Below are 11,927 nucleotides of genomic sequence, written 5' to 3'. Positions count from 1 at the left end.
TAAATTATTGTTTTCAGCTAATATAAATCTTTGATATCAGCCAAACTAGAAGATGTGATATTCTCAGTTTCCAGTCTAATCGAATAAACAGGTTGATTCAAAAAGGAGGGTGCAGAGGTAAAGGCCTGTAGGTAAAGTAACATCAGTGCTAAATGGTCGGTGACTGAAAATCAAAGTAAAACTGGTTTAGTTGCCCATAATAACCAATCACAGCACTGCTTTTAGCATTTTGGAATTTGCAAGAACAGGATCTGTGGTGACTGTCCAGTGGAAATAATTTGGTAAATGTGCTTCACATTATAACTGATTTTACCGTTGGGTGAATTAGCTCTAAACCACTGGGTGTTTATGTCATGGGAAAAGTCTAGGCCACTCAATGACTTTGGAAGAGACAGTGAACAGGATTCAAGCCATGTATAAGGTAGTGTTGCTCGCGAATATTCGCAATTCGAATATTATTCGCGAATATCGCATATTCGCGAATTCGCGAATTTCGCGAATATAGCGCTATATATTCGTAATTCCGAATATTCGTTTTTTTTTTTTTTTTTTATTCACAGTACACATCACAGTGATCACCCCTCTCTGCTTCCAGCTTGTGTGGTGTAAAGAAGGCTCTAATACTACTGTGTGAGACTGGCGTGCGAAAATTCGCATATGCGAAAATTAGCATATGCGAATTTTCGTATATGCAAATTTTACCTTATGCTAATTTTGTGTATGCTAATTTTCACATCTGTAAATTTTCGCATACGCGAATGTTCGCATATGCGAAAATAAAACGAGGATATAACGAATATGCGAATATTCGCGAATATATGACGAATATTCGTCCATATATTCGCGAATATTCGCGAATTCGAATATGGCCTATGCTGCTCAACACTAGTATAAGGCTAGTCCTAGAAAGATGACCAGACAGACTAGTATAATCCTACTAACCATGGCATGGCATATCTTATGAGAACATTTGCATTATTAGCCATATAGGTTACATAATCTTTAGGAACTGAAACCAGACGGCAAACTGAAACAATGGGACTTTTGCACTGACTTGCAGGGCCCAGTGGAAAAGGACGAATTTGCTAACTGTCTGGTGTTCTTCCTTGGGGCTACCTGTCACCTCATTGAGAAGATCAATCACCACAACAATAACATTTTTGATTTATAAAAACCATGTGTTTTTTATTGAGTACATCAGAATGTGTTCTGTGTTAAAGGGGTACTCCGGCCCTAAGACATCTTATCCCCTATCCAAAGCCTAAGCGGAGGGGGTGTGTCTGTCACACCCCGTCCCATAGGCTTGCATTGAGGGGGCGGATAGTGATGTCACACGGGGCGGAGCCCTGATGTCATGATTCTACGGTCCCGTGATCGTGATTCATCAGACTCGGAGCGATGTTTGCTCCGGAGGTGGTTGATAGCTGGATGCTGCATGAAAGATTGTTGGGGTCCCCAGTGGCAGGACCCCTGCGATCAAGCATCTTATCTCCTATCCTTTGGATAGGGGATAAGATGTCTTAGGGCTGGAGTACCCCTTTAAGAGCAGACACAAAGTCTACGGTCCCTTCTTTTTTGCAGAGGTCCCAGTCACTGGCCGCTCCTACCTGGACATGTTAAAGAAATGGTTTATAGCACTGATAGAGGAAGATCAGTCTAATTCAGTCTATCAGCAGGATGGTCACCTCCATATTTTTATTTGGATATGTGTCAATACTTGAATAAAACTCTACTGGAATGTTGGATTGGCTGCGCTGGAAACCATGATGTGTGATTGTTGCGGCGGCCTTTATGTCCAGATCTAACACTCTGTGACTTCTTTCTGTGGAGGATACATCAAGGACTCCATGTATAGGCCCCCTCAACCACAGGGTCTAAATGAGACACGCATCACTGAAACAGTGGAGTCCATATCTGAGGAGATATTGCCCATGTCTAGAAAGAACTGGACTACCTCTTAGACATCTGCCATGTTAACAATGGAAATCACTGTGAACATTTGTAGTGTACATATAAGACATGGATAGATAGTGTATCTCTTCATGTTGCTATATTTGTATTATGTTCTCTTGGTTATGAACACTGAGGCAATAATTTTTCACCATCCTTTTTAAATCACCTTGTATAAATAATAACCCACTTTATACAATGTAGTGTGCTGTGTATGCTAGAGCCGCATTTGTATGACCATGTTCATGCATTATGGCTGGTGCCACAGCTTCGTGATCGGCTCCGTCTTTATACCACAAGCTCTGGAAACACAATGAAGCTTCAGAGATGAAACCTGCAGAGGATGGGGTCAATGTCACCTCCAGTTCTGACAGCGGCTCCAGTAGGACATGGTTCCTGGCTCAGTCACAGGTGATATATAGGGGGGCTGTCAATGAGATGCTCTTATATCAACATAAGCATTCTGAAAATCTTTTATGAATGATGAAATCCACCCGAACAGCTCCTGCGAGTCTTGGTCTTCTGCTTCTCCAAACCTCTGCTGCAGGACATCAAAAAGACAAGATGGCGGTAAGTAATGTGTCATGGCTTAAACCAGACCTAACCTGCCATATCGGACCTTAATGACTCACTCGGGGGGTAACTTATAATGTTACTTTAGGTTGCAGCACTAGTTGGGTCATTGGCTGCTAATTTTCCCTGCAGCACCCACTAAAGGAGAAATGTAGTATTACAAGCAACACTTTATCTGAATTATAGACCTTGTAATACAGTGATTCCCAACCTACTAATACAACTTCATGCATGCTGAGAGTTGCAGTTTTGGAACAGTTGGAAAAGCACAGGTTGGAAATCACTGACATAATACATATCCCCAGTGCTCTCTCATATGGATTGTCTTAATACAATGCTCGCTATATTATTCATTTGTCATTGTTATATATTTATTCAGAGCAGATACACACAATTAATTAGGATTTATATGGCAAGAAAAAGCATTACTAAAAATTCAGGGTTGGCTCTAGGTGGCTGAGGATCCTTGGACCACAAAGACACAATGGGTCTCCTATCTATCCTACCTTCAACAGTTGTAGAGTATGTTTACCCAGATGCCATGAACCCACCAATACCCATAGCCTTTTGCATTAGACCGGCCCTATAGAACTTGTGACAAGATTGTAGCCATAAATTAACAACAAGCTGCTGCTGGTGGCAACGTTTGTCTTTTGTAAGGTATAAGGGTTATGGGAGACCTGCTCAGTGTAACAAACTTCAATTAAGTTGATATTTTTTTAAATCATTTTTAACCCTTTTGCTGCTAAAGAGTGTCAAGGAGAAAGCAGACAACGCCTGTGTGCTGTGATGGTGCCTGCATTTGGTCAATCTACTGTCTGTCCTCCACTACGCTGAAGCAATATCTACCAATCCTATAACCATCTTCTCCGGCAGCCGCTATTGCTATCTGTAGGCATCATCTTGATGAAGTGCCGCCCTGTTCCTGCCTTGCTTGTGCATTATGCTGGTCTCCTGTGATCCACGGTTGTTTCCATGTAAACCAGATAATGTGCTGAAAAACATCACATGATTTCTTGCTCTATACATATAGGCACAATAGCAATAAATAGGGGACATGATGCAGAAAGACACCGGGATCGGCTGCAGAGTGGAAACTCTCACAGTAAATGGAAGCAGTATAAATAGATTTATACAACTGATATAGCTGAAATAGAAGTGATATATTTGGATATAGAGCTTTGACATCAGCAATAAATGTGTGGAAAACTCCACATTGTCTTATTTTTTTCTCAAAGGAATAGTAAAATGTCTGCAGAAAACTGCAAATGTTTTGCAAAAGCCAGTCAATGCTTAGTTCCTGCTCATTTTAGGTCTACTCCATTAGAAAGCATCATTGAAGCTGCACTTCCAACATGCAATGCTGCTGCAGGGATAGTCTTTGGTTGTTCTAGCAGTGGGTTAAGCCTTCCTGCCCTTTGGCTGGAAACCCAATTCTATGCAATTTTAGTTAAAAGGGTTCTCCGCTCCTAGACATCTTATTCCCTATCCAAAGGATAGGAGATAAGATGTCTGATTGCGGGGGTCCTGCCGCTGGGGACCACGTGATCTCGGCTGCGGCACCCCAGACATCCGGTGCATGGAGCGAACTTCACTCTGTGCTGGATGACTGGCGATGCAGAGGCTTGTGACGTCACTGCCACGCCCCGCTCGTGATGTCATGGCCACGCCCACTCAATGCAAGTCTATGGGAGGGAACATGACGACCGTCACGCCCCCTCCCATAGACTTGCATTGAGGGGGCATGGCCGTAATGTCATGAGCGGAGTGCTGCCGTGACGCCATGAGCCTCCGGGGCTGCACCTGATGCTCTAAATTAACTCCCGGTGCAGTAGTGAGATTGCGGGGGTCTCTAGCAGCGGGACACCCACGATCAGACATCTTATCCCCTATCCTTTGGATGGGGGATAAGATGTTTAGTGGCGGAGTACCCTTTTAAAACAAAGGGACATCCTCTATCTCCATCTGCAGGGATGTGCACAGACATTTTGCGGGACAGGGGCTCAAGTGAAAAAAGAGCACTGTCCCTCCCCCCTTGCAGGACCAATATACATATATAAATTCCCTCCCTCATGCAGAGCCCATATACATATGTAAATTATCCCCTCCCCCACATGCAGTTTTACTTTATATGTGTTCTAAGGGCACCTTTTGCATGATGATGCCTCCTCTGTGGTGCCACTTAAGGGGAAACTAAAGGAAGAGGTATTAAACGGGCAGTGGCTCAAGCCCCTGAAAAAGGGCATCATTCTCTGAAAAAGCACACCCACGTGTTTGGGGATTTGTTTGGGATAGAAGAATTTTTCCAGAAATTGCCTCTGTCATGTCCAGTGCCTAGGGTGGCACTCTGTTAGGGGCAGCAAGGGAACATTTTTATTTTGCAATCCAGCATCAGAACATAGTTTTCCGCAGTGCACACAGTATTCTGAGGATAGCCAGCACCCAGAGAAGCTGGGCAGAAGCAACTGGGAGGCACAGTTTTTAACTGCGTATGGTATATAGGTCCACAGAGCAGCACAGCAGTCACATAATTTGGTGTAAGAGCAGGATGGGATTTTAATGGGGCATATTCAGGCCTCGTGCCTGTGAATATCACCCTGGCCTCCATCACACACAAGAATCAAGCACTGCTACAGAAACTCAATACATAAAGGTGATATTTACCAGAACCTCAGAATACAGCTTCTTCATTTCAGCGGCTGCCTTAGTGAGCTTGGCGTACTGCACGCTGTACTGTTCTACTATTTCCTAGAATGACAAATATGGGAATGGCATAAGAATAATTATTTTTATAGTGTTTGGTGCATAATCTGTGAAGGGGCACTTCAAGAGTTTGCAGTAGACGCTTATGGTGTTATACAGTCACCTTACATTACAAGTCATTTTCAGTTTTTATTTGTTTTTGTTTGTTTTGTTTTTTTTTGTATTCCAGCCATCATAACAGGAATATTTGGGACTCATTCATAATGTGATGGAAATATTTGATGATATACTGTTTAGTCACGGTAGTGGTAATTTTGTCTTTATATATTGTTAGTGGTCTGTAACAGTATGGTGGTAATATGTATGGTGATAATATTCCTCCTTATATACTGGTATTATTGGTAATATTGGTCTTAGTATACTGGATTTGGTCAGCAACAGTATAATACTAATATGTATGGTGATAATATTCCTCCTTGTACACTGGTATTATTGGTAATATTGATCAGTATACAGGATTTGGTCAGTAACAGTATGGTGGTAATATGTATGGTGATAATACTTCTCTTTGTATACTGGTATTATTGGTAATATTGGTCTTAGTATACGGGATTTCATCAGTAACAGTATGATGGTAATATGTATGGTAATAATATTCCTCCTTGTATACTAGTATTATTAGTAATATTGGTCTCGATATACAAGATTTGGTCAGTAACAGTATGATGGTAATATGTATGATGATAATATTCCTCCCTGTATACTGGTATTATTGGTAATATCGATCTCAGTATTCAGGTTTTGGTTAGTAACAGTATGATAGTAATATGTATGGTGATAATATTCCTCCTTGTATACTGGTATTATTGGTAATATCGGTCTCAGTATTCAGGATTTGGTTAGTAACTATATGACGGTAATATGTATGGTGATAATATTCCTACTTGGATACTGGTATTGGTAATATTACTCTCAGTATATAGGATTTGGTTAGTAACTATATGACAGCAATATGTATGATGATAATATTCCTACTTGGATATTGGTGTTATCTGTATTATTGGATAAGAGTAAATTGGGTTTGATTAGTAATACTATGATGGTAATATGTATGGTGAACATTTTGGCTCGGTGTATGCTGATATTATATAGTAATCTACGACTTGATTAATTATTTTTTTCTTTACCTCTAAGAGTTTCCAAAATATATTTTTACACCCTAGCAATGCTGTCACATGGAATGAAGAGCATAGGTCCATAATTTGATCCAAATTTGTAGTAGCATTACATTATGTTAATATTTTTGGGACCGCTCTAATTGGATGTTCTCTACCTTGACAAGAAGGTTTAATATACATGTAGTCTAGTAATCCAGAATATCTATTAAATCAGCATTAGTCAGGGCCCATAAATGCTGGATGTATACTGTATCATATATATACACACACACACAATTACATTTAATGCAGTAATAAATGGACAGGGAATGGATCACAGGAAATTGCAGATCTAATCAAATTTATTTACCTTTAGCTCCCTCAGAAACTGTTCTTCACTCACAGATGACTTGTAATATTTACTCTTGAAAGATTTCCGGTATTGGTCAATGGTCTCTAACTGCTTGGATAAAACTATCAAGAAAGAAAAATGTGAAGATAAATAATAATAATTAGTAATAACAATAATAATATGAACATGTAATAATAACTAATACAAAGTAACAACAAATAATAATTATAAAATAATACAAAAATTAATAACAAGAATAAAATAAAAATTTGTATTAACTAATAAAAGAAAACTTATAGAGTAAAAAATTTATGAAAACATACAAAAAATAATAATAACTAATAATTATAAGTAATGATGTGGTAATAATATTAAAATGCTAACAATAAGGGATACATTATAATAAGTAAATATAAAATAACATTTGCAGATTCTAGATTCATACTTCCATAAGTAAATGCAAGCCTATTATGTTCCTTTTGTTTTCATCGGTATTCCACCATTAAAGAATTAACTTTTTTTTTGCTGTTTGTGATATTGCTGAAATATGGATGCAAGAAAGTGGAACAAATGGGATTTATGCACAAACAGGGCATGCAATTTTAATTTCAACCCAGCTAAAAACGCAATGGGTACCAACTTGCCGCAACATGCTACATATTGAAAAAAAAAGCTATGTGCATTAAAAAATAAAAAGTACACAGAAAAATGAAAATGTGACTATTACAATGTATTGTCAAATTGTTTCACAGAAAATATACATGAAATGAATATGGATTCCATATCCGGAAGTGTGAGTAAGCCCTTATAAAATGCCAAAACAAAGACAATGCCAATATTACTCAGTCACTCGTAATTCTCTGGATGAGCCGTGCTCCTATAAACCAGAGAAGCTCCTTAAGAGTAATTATATTATACTTGACTGTTGTCTGTTTAGCAAACAGGCCTTAAAGTGACATGTCGCCTTGGCTCAGTAACAGCAGCGTGCATCGATTACGGCTAAACAGCAAGGGATCAATAGAAGTCTTTCTATGCCTGGAGTTTTCCCTCTGCTCTGTGTGATGGAGACTGAGGAATAACAATGAAGACGAAATCACACAGCTTCAACAACTTCTTATGGGGCTGTATAAAGCACACTCGGCTGTAGGACTTCATTCCACCCCCCCCCCCACCACATATGGACTCAAGATTATCGACTAGATGGAATTCCACTTTAATTAGATGTAATGAGATGTGTCAGGAGTGGAGCTGATCCCCGGAGATGTGCACTTTATTAATGACTCGTATCCTTGTTACCTGATCTGCACAAAGCAACGCAGTAACACTACAACTGTATGCATGGGAAACACAAACAGCCAGGGAATACTACGGGAATAAAATAGCATCAGCAAATCAAACAGAACCCTGAAATATTCCAGTTTTAACACCAGTCACTGGATCACACACAATCAGCTTACACTTACTATTTCTGCAAAGTTTTTCTGTGCAGACTGAGACAAAGTCCGCAGAGTCATCTCATTTTTATACAATTTGCAGCAATCTGGGTTTGTATTTATACTTTTAATTTTTTTCTTGCCAGTTGAGTATTGAGGACTCTCTTGCTTACCATTTCCCTACACAGTAGTTAAAACTGAAAATAAAATCTAAGTACTGAATATTTTATTTGGGGGTGGAATAATATATATATATATATATATATATATATATATATATATATATATATATATATATATATATATAAACAAATATACGTATTACAAATAAACTATATGTTATATACGATGTACATATTATGTTAGCAGTTTTGCCATTTCCTTAAAGTGTAAATTGCATCATACTTTGTATAATGCGTTTTATAATGGGACACTAAAATTTACAGCTTAGACCCCATTCCCATCCCATTTTGTGGCTATATATTGCTATGTACATCTGAATAGCAGCAAAAAAAAAGTTTAAGACGTTGTACCAGCAGCGGACCCATTCATTTTAATAGACCAAACATAATCTAGCAATCTATTGGGTCCCACAAAATAAAAGTACACAATGGAGAAAAAGACCAATAGTCACACTAGTATGCTACATCTGGTCTATTAAAGTGAATGGGCCCTTTGTGGGTATGCCGTTATATACAATGAAATACCTTTTTGATGTTATTCAGACATATACCTTTGGTTTGTAGTACGAGTGGTTGTCAGCACTTCTGTAGGCGGTGGTGTACGAACATAGAAACATAGAATGTGTCGGCAGATAAAAACCATTTGGCCCATCTAGTCTGCCCAATAATCTGAATCCTATCAATAGTCCCTGGCCCTATCTTATATGAAGGATATGCTTATCCCATGCATGTTTAAACGTCTTCACTGTATTTACAGCGACCACTTCTGCAGGAAGGCTATTCCATGTATCCACTACTCTCTCAGTAAAGTAATACTTCCTGATATTACTGCACAAACCTTTGCCTCTCTAATTTAAAACGATGTCCTCTTGTGGTAGTTTTTTTCTTCTTTTAAATACGCTCTCCTCCTTTACCGTGTTGATTCCCTTTATGTATGTAAAAGTCTCTATCATATCCCCTCTGTCTCTTCTTTCTTCTATACATGTTGAGGTCCTTTAACCTTTCCTGGTAAGTTTTATCCTGCAGTCCATGTACTAGTTTAGTATCTTCTCTGAACCCTCTCTAGAGTATCTATATCCTTTTGGAGATACGGCCTCCAGTACTGCGCACAATACTCCAAGTGAGGTCTCACCAGTCTTCTGTACAGTTGCATGAGCACTTCACTCTTTCTACTGCTTATACCTCTCCCTATACATCCAAGCATTCTGCTAGCGTTTACTGCTGCTCTCTTACATTGTCTTCCTACTTTTTAAGTCTTCTGAAATAATTGCAAATCCGTAATATGGCAATGTACAGGTCTCAGCACTCATCAGGTTTATTTGGATCTATATCTTTACAGGATGCTTCCACAATATTTGTCTCAGCTTTGCGATGTAGCCCCAAAATGGGATATGAATGGGGCCTAATAAGCAAAAGACCTACTTTGGTGCTTGTGAGATTGGGTATCTAACTAAATTTAGTCTTGACGTCAAATAATTTAAAAGGTTTATGATAACTTATTATATTACAAAATAATAAATAATGATATATCATAATGATATTGGCATAATAATATAATAAAAACATGACATATTACAATGGATACAATATAAAACAACTTTTGTTTTCTTATGGAATGGGACGTTTTTTTTGTTTTCGGTTGCAGCAAGCGTATATATAGGCCATACAGGCAGCCCGGACTCCTGATAATATGTTTCTGAAGATATGTACCCAATTTTAATGTCCTTTAATAAAGTAATAAAAGGGTATATGGAAGAGGTGTACTGACTCCCCATAGCAAACCTATCCTGCTCTGGACAGTTCCTGACATGGAGAGAGGTGTCAGCAGAGAGCATTGTGGTCAGACGGAAAATAAATTCAAAAAGAATAGAATGTCCTCTGGAGCATACAGCAGCTGATAAGTACTGGAAGGATTAAGATTTTTTAATAGAAGTAATTTACAAATCTGTTTAACTTTTTAATTTTCTGGAACCAGTTGATTAAAAAAAAAATGTTTCCACCGGATCCCTTTAATCCTTCACAAGCCATGGTCAAATTGTGACAGCTGCATGTGAGGATCTGTGCTCTGCTTACCTGCAGCATCATCCAATTTTTTTAAAATGTTTCTATCATGCCAATGTAGTAAAATGTAATTATCCAATAAGATATATAATCCCCATGTCCTTCAAAAAAGAAAGCATCATATGGCTTTTTCAACGAAAAAATAAAAAAAGGTTACAACACATGGAAGGCAACGATGGAAAAATGATCCTACAATATGTCATGTAATAGGCACGGGCCCGGCCTTCTTCCTGGTGCCCGGGCCTGTTACACCACACTGCCTTTTCAACCTATCACGATTTGAGGCGGGACATTGCTGTGGCTAGCAATTAGCTGAGTGTTGTGTGATGCGTCGGGCACCAAAAGCAGGAAAAAGACCGTTGCCAGGGGAAGGGAGAGCAATTCCAGCAGCACCTGGGGATCGTCAGAAGGGAAGTTTAAGGAGTACTATGGTGCTTTTTTTTAATTAACCCTGTGCCAGGGCTGCAAAATAAAACAAACTTTAACTCCCCTTCCTACATTCCCTCATTGTGCCGATATTGGTGTCCCATTCTCTGGTCCCTGTCTTTTTCCACTTCCTGCAGGATGGTGAGTCCCACTCTGCTCAGTGTATCACTGGCCACAGCAATGTCCCGGAGAAGGGACCGGAGAACGGGACACAGATATCGGTGCAACGAGGGAACGTAGGAAGGTGAGTTAAAGTTTGTTTCATTTTGCAGCCCGGGCACAGAGGGTTAATAAATAATAAAAAAAAAACACGATAGTACTCCTTTAAGGTTTTTTATTTTAGCTATGGCAGCCTGGACATATTGGCAAAATATTTTTTTTGGGCAGAGTTCTCCTTTAAGGCCCCAAGGGCATACCAGGATAATGGGTTAATATTAAGAATACTACTACTACCAATATTTATAATAGTGAATACATGATAATATAAAATGTTACTATTACTGGATATTTAACACAACATGGATAAAGTTATAAACTCTCCCCACAAGGTCTATGGTAAGACAGGACTAAATATATCCTTTATGTAATCAGGTCATCTAAATCTCATGGATAAATAATGTGTCCCGTCCCCTGAGTGTGACATGATCTCTTCCTTCTGCTCTATTTCTCTGGATTTTTATAAGATTAGGACTAAGTCCACTGGGAACTGAAAGGATGTTGAAGTGTTTGCATTTCACTTCTCCCTAACCCTTCAACTCAGATAAAGGGGCCACAGTGTGACTGTATCAGAAGCAGCATTTACACTATTGCACAGCAGGTATGACATGACCAGGATCAAATGGGGCATCTGTTCTTGTCAGGGGTAGGTAAGGATCATGGAGCTATAGTGTAGGTGGCAGGAGGGGGCATGTGCTGACTGAGTAGGGTGCAAAAGTCCCCCCCCCCCCCCCATAGTGGTGCCTAAAAATCATGTTTCGTGAGGTACATGCTCTTATGGGCTTCCCAACTTTGGGTCTTTAAATCTCTTCTTATATCTCTTGGTTAAATGAGTTATCTTGAAACCGCTGGAGGGGATCCAACAGGGGAAAAA

The 11,927-nt window shown here is 39.1% G+C and overlaps 1 protein-coding gene across 1 annotated transcript in view; it reads right to left on the bottom strand.

Annotated features, from left to right (window-relative positions):
- Positions 1-1,188: 1,188 nt before the first annotated feature.
- Positions 1,189-11,927, bottom strand: part of LOC130296428 (delphilin-like) — a 132,719-nt gene continuing 121,980 nt past the window's right edge. The window contains exons 15-17 of the mRNA XM_056547927.1: positions 6,754-6,857; positions 5,188-5,271; positions 1,189-2,491 (exon numbers count right to left, since the gene is read on the bottom strand). Coding sequence (XP_056403902.1) covers positions 2,381-2,491; positions 5,188-5,271; positions 6,754-6,857 — 299 coding nt within the window. The 3' untranslated portion in view covers positions 1,189-2,380. The remainder of the gene's footprint in view (positions 2,492-5,187; positions 5,272-6,753; positions 6,858-11,927) is intronic.

Source organism: Hyla sarda, chromosome 12, assembly GCF_029499605.1.
Source record: "Hyla sarda isolate aHylSar1 chromosome 12, aHylSar1.hap1, whole genome shotgun sequence".
In the NCBI taxonomy this organism is placed as follows: Eukaryota; Metazoa; Chordata; class Amphibia; order Anura; family Hylidae; genus Hyla; species Hyla sarda.
The sequence above is the reverse complement of the archived record's forward strand: the minus strand, read 5'-3'. Positions and strand labels throughout refer to the sequence as shown.